Below are 12,162 nucleotides of genomic sequence, written 5' to 3'. Positions count from 1 at the left end.
TGCCGCTCTTAATACCCAATAACAGGAGCCATTTTGTACCTTTGATGAGCAGAGGGCCACCACACTTTTTCGGGGAGAGAAAAATCGCAAAACATCTTTTTTCAGCTAACATCTCTCTTTGGAAGAAAATCATAAATGAATGTTATACATGACTGCTATTTGTGACATTCGGTTGGAGGCAAAAAGGAGCACTTTCCAACTAATGAGGTAGGTGATGGATAATGTTTTTCAGACCTCCTTTTTATTGCTGCAATCCGTTTCCTCTGCTGCATCTCTCACACTAATCTGTCTCTCTCTCGCTCTCTCTCTCTCTCTCTCGCGCTCTCTCTCTCACCCACTCTCCCTCTGTCTTATTTCTGCGTAGCGTCTCTCTGCACTGTCGATGGAAGTTGGGATGCCTGCCCTGCTCCGGCCAGGCTAGGGTGGTCTGTCCTCCGGTGTGTGCCATCTCACCCCACCATGCAGAATAATGAGCCCTCCACACCATGAGTCCTCTGGGCCGGGTTACTCTGCAGCCTACCTGGAAAGCAGCCCTGCTCGCCGTGCTCTCCCTCATGGTGCCAGCTCTTAGTGTGTGCCAGGCTGCAGGCCCAGCGCAGGGCTCAGCCAATCCACAGAACTGTCCGGGTGTGTGCTCCTGCACGAACCAGCTCAGCAAGGTGGTGTGTACTCGCCGAAGTCTGGTAAGGGTACCTCCCAACATCCCACCTAACACCAGGTACCTGAACCTGATGGAGAACAGTATAGAAACCATCCAGGCAGATACCTTCAGGCACTTGCATCATCTGGAGGTGCTGCAGTTGGGCAGGAATGCTATCAGGCAGATTGAGGTGGGTGCCTTCAATGGCCTGACCAGCCTCAACACCTTAGAGCTGTTTGACAACAGACTGACAGTCATACCCAGTGGAGCCTTCGAGTACTTGTCCAAGTTGAGGGAGCTGTGGCTTAGGAACAACCCCATTGAGAGCATCCCCTCCTACGCTTTCAACCGTGTCCCCTCCCTCATGAGACTGGATCTGGGAGAACTGAGGAAGTTGGAATATATCTCTGATGGGGCCTTTGAGGGCCTCCAAAATCTCAAGTACCTCAATCTGGGGATGTGTAACCTGAGGGAGTTTCCCAATCTTTCTCCATTGGTAGGATTGGAGGAACTAGAGATTTCAGAGAATGTTTTCCCTGAGCTGAAGCCTGGGGCCTTCCGTGGGCTCAAGTCCTTGCGTAAACTGTGGATTATGAATTCTGCTATCACAACAATTGAGAGGAATGCATTTGATGACATTACAGCCTTGGTGGAGCTAAATTTAGCCCATAACAACCTCTCATCCCTCCCACATGACCTCTTCACCCCTCTACAGTACCTAGTGGAGCTTCACTTGCACCACAACCCTTGGCGATGTGACTGTGATGTAGTGTGGCTCTCTTGGTGGCTCAGAGAATACATTCCCACTAATTCCACATGCTGTGGACGGTGCCACACCCCGGCCCATATGAGAGGACGATACCTGGTGGAGGTGGATCAGACCACCTTTCAGTGTTCAGCACCATTCATTCTGGATGCTCCTAGAGACCTGAACATCTCAGCAGAGAGGGTGGCAGAATTGAAGTGTCGCACAGCCGCCATGAGCTCTGTTCGATGGCTTCTCCCCAATGGGACAGTGTTGACACATGGTTCAGCTCACCCACGAATATCAGTCCTTAATGATGGAACACTCAACTTCTCCAACGTTCTTCCATCAGACACAGGGGTGTACACCTGCATGGTGACAAACATGGCAGGAAATTCCAATGCATCAGCCTACCTGAATGTCAGTAATGCTGAGCTCAACACCTCCATCCTGTCCTACTTCACCACGGTAACAGTGGAGATCTTAGAGCCCACAGTGGAAGAGACCCCTAAACCCAAGCCAACTGTCCCTGCCTCACCTTCTGTCTTTCAGCCAGTCTTCATCTCCACACCCACCGTGCTGCTTCAGAACACACAGACTCCACGGCAAGTGTCTATTCCAACGGCCAGAGTCCCTAGTGGGCCAGCTGCCAGCCTAGATGAGGTGATGAAGACTACCAAGATCATCATCGGCTGTTTCGTTGCCGTCACCCTACTTGCTGCTGCAATGCTAATAGCATTCTACAAGCTACGCAAGCGACATCAACAGAGGAGCACGGTGGCAGCAGTCAAGACCATAGAAATCATACAGATGGAGGAGGAGGTCCCTCCTGTTCCACCACCAAACTCTGGGTCTTGTGTCTCTGATGAGGCAGGGCTGATGCTGCCTACCTTGGTCGAGCACAACAGCAACACCTTTAAACCGGGGTACGTCTCCTCATCTTCTTCATCGCGCCGAGGGGCCTATGGAGCCCACTGGACCCAGAACAACCTAGGCAACTCTCTGCACCGCTCTGTCAGACAGCACCACAGCCACATCAGCACCATCGCTGAGCCCTACATCATTAAGACTAGTCACAAGGAGAAGGTTCAAGAAACCCAAATCTGAGTGCTTTGGATCTTTCTCTGACTGCCCCAAATGTTTCTCTCCACCTCTCTGCTCACCAGTCCATGCAATAGAATGCACAAAGAACAAACGGTAACTCTCTTTTGTACAGAAGTGCAAAACGGACATATTTTGGTTTCTTGTACATGCCTATACATAAATATATGAATATAAAAAACAAATATATATATACATATATATATATATATATATATACATATACATATATATATATATATATATATATATAAAAATCTACTGTCAGGCAGTGGTGAGAGATGCAGATTATATTAGAAAAGAAAGTAAATTTAAACTATTTTCTAATAACTGGTGACTTATATTTAAAAAGAGAGACACTGAATTGTTTTGTGACTGATAAATGAAGGTTGTTCTGTCTAGATAGACGTATTTTGTTTTTGTTTTTTTGACCACACAATTTAGGATGCAGTAAAACAAACCTTTATACAGACACCAGTTTCTAAACGCAGCCCCAGATTTATGCTCCAATTTATACTGTGCCAAATATTATATGCAATAAAGGGTATTTCCAGAGTAAGGAACACACATACCGTACACGTACACTAACAAGAAAAAAAATCTAGATGGATGGAAACATTTTGTCCAGGGATAGCAGTGGAATGGCACAGATAGAATGTGCTGTTCAGTAGCTATCAGCCAAATGCTTTTGGACTGCAGTGAATTTCTGCAGCTAAGGTTTAACCCTCTGTTTGCAGGAGCTAAGTCGCATTTCTTTGACGATGTCAATGCTTCATAGTTGTAGCGAACCAAGCCTGTTTTATTATGTGTGCACATGACTCCCCTCCGGCTCAAATAGCAAAGATGAAGCGCAGGCTAATAGCAGTTGTTGCAATTACTTTGTTCATTTATTGGTTGCCTTTTTGTATTATTTCTTTTCCCTGGGTTTTGACATGCTTCTTAATGGCTTGTGTAGTGTTTAGGGCTAATTCAGTAATGCATTACAGCAGTTGCCTGACTTGTCTCTGCAAGGGCTCATTCCAATGCTAATTTTTCAAAGGAGCAGACATGTGGTGCAGTGATATGGGGCTTTGCTGACCGTTCTGGTTTTAGTGGGGGGGGTGAGGAGAAGAAGAAGATGAGAGGATGGAAATGAAACAACATGAATGTCTGATATCGGGGCTTTTTCACGGACTACATTGAAACATGAATTTGTTTTTCTTCTTCTTTTCCGAGTTTATTTTGAGCAACACTATTTTTATGGGGAGACTTAAGGAGGCTATGAAAAATAAAAAACCTTTGGTTTGTATTTCTCTAATCAGAGACACTTTGATCTGCCATTTTTTCTCCTTCCTGCCGGATATGTTTCCATCAGCATCTAAGCTGTTTAGCGGTAGAAACTGGAAGCGGTAATCTAAATCCTTTCCTATCCACACCCAGCATCTTACGATCCTATGCGTTTGCTGGAAGTCTGCATGACTGGGTGTTTAAGTGACTGGTGCACAATGCTGCGTTATACTGCACAGTGGCGCTCTATGCAGGTCAGATAAGCTGATGGTCTTTGATGCCTCGGTTGAATCCTCAACACTGATTTCACACCAAATGTGAGGCGGTCAAAAGAAAGACGCATGGATGCTTTCCTGCGTAGGGTTTTTCTTTCCTTGTATCATCACTTGCAGGTGGTAATAACCAGCCGTGGTGGTTGTTCTGAGAAGGAAAAAAAAAAGCAAACACAAAAAAAACCCCATACACTGCATTGTTTATTTAATGAAGAAAACAGATAAGAACAGTTTAATTTACTTAAAAAAGATGGGGCATCCGGGTAGCACAGCGGTCTATTCCGTTGCCTACCAACACGGATATCTCCCTTTTGAATCCCCGTGTTGCCTCCGGCTTGGTCAGGCAATTGACTTTCATTCATACAGCAATGGTAAGAAAACATAGCTCAGCCGTGGGAAAGGTTTTACTGTAGTGCCTGAGATGATTTCCAGCTGAGACTGTTATTAATCCTACGCTTGAAATGGTATTTCTATTCCGGGTGGCGTGGCAGTGTATTCCGCTGCCTACCAACACAGGGATCGCCGGTTCAAATCCCCGTGTTACCTCCGGCTTGGTTGGGCGTTCCTACAGACACAATTGGCCGTGTCTGCGGGTGGAAAGCCGGATGTGGGTATGTGTCCTGGTCACTGCACTAGCGCCTCATCTGGTGGGTCTGGGCGCCTGTTCAGGGGGGAGGGGGAATAGCGTGATCCTCCCACGCGCTACGTCCCCCTGGTGAAACTCCTCACTGTCAGGTGAAAAGAAGCGGCTGGTGACTCCACATGTACGGGAGGAGGCATGTGGTAGTCTGCAGCCCTCCCCAGATCGGCGGAGGGGGTGGAGTAGCGACCAGGACGGCTCGGAAGAGCGGGGTAATTGACCGGGTACAATTGGGGAGAAAAACGGGGGAAAACCCAACACATACAGATTAATAAATAATTAAAGATACGGCGGAATTGAAGAATATCCAGGCTAGATTTCGGGCAGGTCTACAACAACAAAATTCAAACATCAACAACTGACAAAAGATCAGTTTGGTTTTTTTTGTGTTTTTTTTTTTTTTGTGGACAGAATGATGCTATTTACAGTGTGTCTGTGGGCCTCTGAGAAATCTGAATCATCTCGACATCAGGCAGTGGAAAGGCCACTTACCATAAATAAATGTGCCTGGTCTCTGTGGTGACTTGAAAGCCTTCACTATGACCTTATACCGTGCCCTTCAGATAACCAGTCTACAATTCCCATCATGCTGTGGACAGGCCTAGAAATGCCATGTAAAGCCTGCAGGATTCAGGTCATTTTTGAAAGGTTCATGTTACCATACAAAAGTGACACCTCTGTGGCTATTTTAGAACAAAAAATAAATTACAGTATAATTAATGGCTGTGGTAATTGCAGGGTACTGGCCAGCACGACAGGAACACCAGGGTTATACTGGAGGCCTCCAGGCGATGACTGGACACCCAGCATCATTAACACAGGGCTAATAATTTGCTGCAGGAACTGATTAATAATGTCATCATGTAACACATCCTCTTCTACTGCAAAGCTTTACAATATGACATTTTCGACGCATCCTGAAGAGATACCTGAATCTGACAATGGCCAGAATATTTTAGGTCATATAATTTCATGGCACATTTCCATCTTGCATCAGCAGATGCAGTTCTTGTATCCTTAAACTAACATTAATATTGCATGCATGAATAAAACATCAGGTTACATTAGTTACATAACCTGTTTGGTTACATTCACTATATGTTTACTGTACTACTATAGGTGGTGTTTGGAGCCCACCCTAATGGAGACGCAACAAAAATTGAGTTGGATTTGTTTCTGGTTTTGAAACAAAAGCACTGCTTAAAAAAATGGGCTTCATGGTGTCCGGGTGGTGTGGCGGTCCATTCCGTTGCCTACCAACATGGGGATCGCCAGTTCAAATCCCCATGTTACCTCCGGCTTGGTCTGGCATCCCTACAACCCCCAGTATCCTATAGGTCGTAATAAGCTGCTTGTACAAACGACCCACGAGGTCGTTTTTTGGTGGAGGACAGTCTCCTACAGACACAATTGGCCGTGTCTGCAGGTGGGAAGCCGGATGTGGGTATGTGTCCTGGTCACTGCACTAGCGCCTCCTCTGGTCAGTCGGGCGCCTGTTCAGGGGTGAGGGGGAACCGGGGGGAATAGCGTGATCCTCCTACGCGCTACGTCCCCCTGGCGAAACTCCTCACTGTCAGGTGAAAAGAAGTGGCCGGCGACTCCACATGTATTGGAGGAGGCATGTGGTAGTCTGCAGCCCTCCCCGAATCGGTGTGTGTGTGTGTGGGGGGGGGGGTAGGAGCAGCGACCGGTGCAGCTCAGGAGATTGTGGTAATTGGCCAAGTACAATTGGGGAGAAGAATCTACAAAATTAACAATAAAAAGGCCTTCACATCAGTACATACACTCATGAGGAAATATTTCAGATGATTCTTGTCGTGCATCACAGTGATGAATATACCATGACATTACTGACTGAATAATGTGCAGCTTTCTCAGCTCTGAAGTTGCACTAACGGAGGGGCATTACAGGTTGTTGCCAACACAGCTGCCAGTATGTGACTACAGGTGGGGCCAGAAGAATCAGACGGAGCTCCCGTGACTGGGTCAAGTGTTTCTCGAGTTTCTTCAGGCAAACATGAACGCGATACCCTACTGAACATCCAATCACCGCCACAACGTGAGAGGTTGTTTTCGCTCGACGACACGAGGCGTTCCTGCTTGTTAGGGTGTGTGTAGGTTGGTAAGAGCTGGCTCTTTCATTACTTCCCCAACCGAGCGTGGCCCTGGCCTTGCTATCAGCTTCATAAGAGGCCATTATCTATGAAGCCTTTCATGTGGCCCATAACCAGCCATGCACAGGAACCCTTACAACTCTCGCTGCTTCTTCTGTTTCTTCAAAAGGTGAGCGGGATCAAAAATTAACCATACAGTCCCTTCAGGTTTGCAGCAGAAGTGTCTCGTCATGTGTGTGTGTGTGTGTGTGTGGGGGGGCTGATTACTGGAATCGTTGTTTACTGTTCAACACAAGGGCCCACACAACTGCACTCCCCTGACAACAACATCAGTAGGGGCTAATATGATTTTTTTCCCCCCTCTGGGTGACTGCTCTCTAATCTCCAACAGCTGATTCAGTCATGGGCTTTGAGCTTCTGCTGTATGTTGCCCATTTGCAAATGAGCTGTGAAGATGCCTTGTGATAACTGCTGCCATCTCCCTTGCCCTGCCCCCCTCCCCCTTCATCTCAAGCTAACCGACTTAAAATCGTTGACTTGAAACCCCTCTATATTGCAGGGATGAACTGTCACGAGGCGATCTCGATTTCCCTTTCTTTCTCCGTGTCTCTCCGGTTGTCACGTTGGCACAGCTTCTATGACAGATTTGCACAGGATCCCCCCCCCCCTTTTCTCCCCAATTGTATCCGGCCAATTACCCCACTCTTCTGAGCCGTCCCGGTCGCTGTTCTACCCCCTCTGCCAATCCGAGGAGGGCTGCAGACTACCACATGCCTCCTCCAATACAAGTGGAGTCGCCAGCCGCTTCTTTTCACCTGACAGTGAGGAGTTTCACCAGGGGGACGTAGAGCATGGGAGGATGATGCTATTCCCCCCCCCAAACAGGTGCCCCGACCGACCAGAGGAGGCGCTAGTGCAGCGACCAGAACACATAGCCACATCCGGCTTCCCACCCAAAAACTGCAGACATGGCCAATTGTGCCTGCAGGGACGCCCGACCTAGCCAGAGGTAACACGGGGATTCGAATCACCGATCCCCATGTAAGTAGACAACGGAATAGACCACTATGCCACCCGGACGCCCTTTTTTTATGTATTGATTATCAGCCAGTGTGTAGTGGATAGTGCTTTGGTAAACAACGTGATGCATCATTTTGAACTAAGCAGCATGTCAGCAGCACATCCTAGCTATGTTGGAAGGGGACTGACAAGGTGAAGGAAATGGCCGATGTTCTGCTATAGACTTGATCCCATTTGGCCTTGATAGGATCTTCAGAGAAACAACAGGACAGGGGCACTTTGATAACTTTTTATGGCTAGCTGTGTTGGGGCGGTAGGGGTTATGGGTTTGTTAGGAATAAGTCCTTCAGCCTCGAGATCCGTATCTGTTAATGAAGTCTCTTGCAGCAAGATGCGTTGAGCACACGGAGGGCCGGGGCTATTCTTCTGCCACCGTTTCCCCCCACTGACAGCTGCCTTTTTTGTGCTCACAAAGGAACTGTGAGAAGGAATGTATAGTGTTCTGAGCGGGGAGAAGTGGCACAAAATAATCTCTCATCCCTCTCTCAACGCATGACCAGTCCGATACACCTGCCCGGCCTCGAGCCTCCTCTCTCAGCCCCTCACTTTAAATGTCTTTGCTCCGAAAAATGATAGCTCATATCTTATCATTTCAGAGAAGAAGGCAGGCTCTTTCTAGTCTGCAGAGCCTGTCAAGTTTTACATGTACTACTAGGTCCCCAGACTACCAACCTACAGCACTGGAAAAACAACCCGGTATCACGCCAAAGCGTGTAATACACCCACCGGTCCACCGTGTCAGTGTCACGGTTTGCCTCGCTCAGGCATGAAAAGTACATTCGTATATGAAGGTGCAGTGCCAGTAGGGGGCAATGATTACGGTAAGGGTTAGGGTTAGGGTTCGACAAATGAAATGTAATTAACCTGACAACACTCATAGGCAATATAAGGCATTTTAAATTTTTAAAAAATACAGCAGCCATGTATCTTCATCTTACCTGATGGGGAGGGATTTTGGAAAATGCTGTATGCTTCTTTTCCTCCGTGGGGAGTTGCTGGTATTGAGTTAATCGTCGCCCCCTGCTGGCACTGCACATTCATACATGTGTGTACTTTTCACGCCTGAGCGAGGCAAACCGTGACACTGACACTGTGCATTGGCGGGTGTATTTCACGCTTTGGAGTGATACTGGGCTTGAAAACCTGACCCTGAGTTCGAACCCAGTCGTCCTCTTTGTGGGGTTTACATGTCCACCTCGTGTCTGTGGTGGGTTTTCTCCGGGTGCTCCGGTTTCCCCCACTATCAAAAAGACATGCACGTTAGGGTTAATACTCCTGTCCGCAGACACAGGGAGGATATGCAAACTACACACAGAGGACGATCTGGGATGCCCCCCCCCCCAAGGTTTGACAACCCCGGGGTTCGAACCCAGGACCAGGATATGCATTTTCACTTCATGATATCATATAATCACAGCAACCTATGCAAACCAATAACGACAGCGTCTCCAGGTGTGCTTTTTTGTTGTGATCTGAACGACTGGTCTAATTCCGCCACTTTGCCTTGACGGCCGTGATGTCATCGCGGCGCTGCTTTCATCCAGAAGGGGCACAGATATGAGCAAGCCTGATAGTCATGTTTTCAAAGAGTTTAATCAGCCTGAATCAAAGCCTCAAGCAATTACGTTGCTCTGTGTGTGTGTGTGTGTGTGTGTGTGTGTGTGTGTGTGTGTGTGTATGTGTGTGTGTTTCCATTAGTGCTGCTTTGTTTCAAGCCAAAGTAAAGGTAAACAACAAAGACACGACAGGAGATCAATGGGAGAGAGAAGGGGAAATTGCTACACTGGTGTGTGTATGTGTGTGTGTGTGTGGGGGGGTCTGTGTGGCGAAGCAGGCTGGAGTCACCATTGACTTCAGGCTCGATGGTAACCTATTCAACATAGGGAGTTTTCAAGCAACCACCAAGTTGACCTCTGAGAATATCATTGAGCTACAGCGGTATTTCCCAACCCAGTCCTCAAGGACCCCCTATCCTGCAGATTTTCTTTGCAACCCTGAATAGGAACCTGTTTGTAGTTATTCAACCAATCAGCAATGAATTATGTCAGATGTTGCACACCTTGCATAACTGACCTTTCGCAAAGTACCGCCCCAGAACGGTGCTTGTCCAATCCTACCTTAGCAACGGTTTCTATGCGAGGGAGGTCCGTCAAGCTTTCAAACACACAGCAAAATGTTGAAACGGTGTGCCGATGGGATCTGCAAATCGGATACTAGATAACCGAAAAGTTTGGAGGGGGTGTAATTTTCTTTCCCTTCCCGAAACCCAGAACGCAAGAAGCACAATGTCGGCAATGGATTTGGCAGTATAGCAGACCCCATGGCCAGTTTAATCCATCCAAAATCAACAAAAATACCTGTCTGCTCCAAGCTAAGCTTGCTACTAGCTATTATTGATAGCTAATACAGCTAACGTATTATTACCGTTACTTTTACCCACACAATGATTATTACCATTATTAACATATAAAGTATTACTGAATAACAAAATAACACTATTAATGTACCTGATGAACGTAACCAGCTTAGTCTGTGGCCAGAGATACCTAATTTAATTTAATGATAGCTAATGATAGCTAGCCCACTAACATAGCTTTGTTATGCTAGTCACAGGTTTGCCAGGTTCCACCTTTCATTTCAGAGCATAAAGACCCGCGGGGAGGGTCGGCTGGGATGGTCTCTGGCCAGTCTGACTTCCTCATATCCGGCCTATTTTAAATGTTTCCCCCCCTCTGTGAGCTCCAGGTGGGGACCGGCCATTCGGAAAAGTCATCCCGCCCGCAGTGGCATCTCGTTTGCCTTATTTTGTTGAAAATACCGGTTCTGGTCCGAAGGTAAAAAAAAACCAACAAACACTAAAGTCATGGGGCGGTTCCCCCGGCCCCGGGGCATGTCCCTGGCCGCCCTGCGACCCCCAGGAGCCCATACAGTACCCCGAAAAAGCCGGGATAAAAGAACGCTATGGGGAACCTTGGCCAAAATCAACACTATAATACAGTGATGTTGACCATGGATTATCTAAAATATACCAATAATAGCTGCAATATGTAACTTACCCTACAGTGCAAGAGCACAATTGGTCCACAGTGTGTTTCAGAATTAGTTGATGGGGTTTCTCATTCTTTGATTGCAACCGGTAAGCTTTACGCTCAATTACAGTCGCACCCGGCAGACCGGAGTCCGCGCAAGTCAGTTTTACTTTTAATATTCTGAACGTATCCCGCCACCGCATACTGTAGCCCCTTCTGCCTTTCACGGGATGATATTAAGGATGAATTACTCCAAAATACATCACTTATTTTCTCTGGGAATGCGCTGATTTTTCCTTCATGTTTTGGTGTTTTCCGGCTACTTCCTGGATAGTTCTGAAACGCTTGAAGGGCATAGCAACAGTAACTAAGGGGGGCGGGACTTTGCGAAAGGTCAATTAAGTGCTATGAGATGATTGGTTGAGTAAGTACAAGCAGGGCTACCTATGCAGGGTTACAATGAAAATCTGGAGGATAGGGGGTCCTTGAGGACTGGGAAACACTGAGCTACAGTATGCCGACGACTGTGCCCTTGTAGCCCACACAGCAGAAGCCCTACAAATCACTCTGTCAGCAGTTGTAACTGCATACAGTAGAATGGGACTGATCATCAACGCCCAAAAGACAGAGGTAATCTGTCAGATGACTGCTGGCCTCCCAAGCCACCCAACAACCTTCACAGCAGAAGAGCAACAGCTGGCCACTGTTCCTGCCTTCAAATATCTGGGAAGCATGCTATCTGACACCTGCACAATGGACAATGAGATCCAACACTGCCTCAAACAAGCCTCAACATCTTCTGGTCGTCTAAGGAGAAAGGTTTTCCGGAACAACAACCTCAGTCTCCACACCAAAGTGCTTGTTTGCAGAGCAGTATGCATCTCCACACTACTATATGCATGTGAGGCGTGGACCACCTACAGCCACCATCTCAGAAGCCTGGAGGCCTTCCATGTGAGATGTCTCCAGAGGATCCTCAGCATTACTTGGGAGGACAGAGTGCCACACACAGAGGTGTTGGAGCGGGCGGCAGTTGCAGCTTGGTGTCTACCCTAAACCACCATCAGCTCAGGTGACATGCCCAGGCAACGACTCCCTCGTAAAGTCCTCTACGGCCAACTACACCTTGGTCAACACACTGCTGGTGGGCAGAAGAAGTGGTTCAAAGACCAAATGAAGACCACACTGAAGCGATGCCAGATCAACCCCTCTTCTTTGGAGGAACTTGCCTCCTGCCGCACCATCTGGCGCTCTCACGTCTCACAGGGAGTGAAG

General features: G+C 47.6%; 1 protein-coding gene across 1 annotated transcript; it reads left to right on the top strand.

Annotated features, from left to right (window-relative positions):
• Positions 1 to 485: 485 nt before the first annotated feature.
• On the top strand, positions 486 to 2,492 carry lrrc4.2 (leucine rich repeat containing 4.2). The gene has a single exon (XM_056282295.1). The coding sequence runs from the start codon at positions 486 to 488 to the stop codon at positions 2,490 to 2,492; it is 2,007 nt and encodes a 668-aa protein (XP_056138270.1).
• The last annotated feature ends 9,670 nt before the right edge of the window (positions 2,493 to 12,162 follow it).

Source organism: Lampris incognitus, chromosome 6 (assembly GCF_029633865.1).
Source record: "Lampris incognitus isolate fLamInc1 chromosome 6, fLamInc1.hap2, whole genome shotgun sequence".
Taxonomy (NCBI): Eukaryota; Metazoa; Chordata; class Actinopteri; order Lampriformes; family Lampridae; genus Lampris; species Lampris incognitus.
This window is presented reverse-complemented; position numbering and strand designations above follow the sequence as displayed.

Excerpts from the sequence above, each read along its gene's own strand:
- lrrc4.2 (XM_056282295.1), top strand. The coding sequence starts at position 486 with ATGAGTCCTCTGGGCCGGGTTACTCTGCAGCCTACCTGGAAAGCAGCC.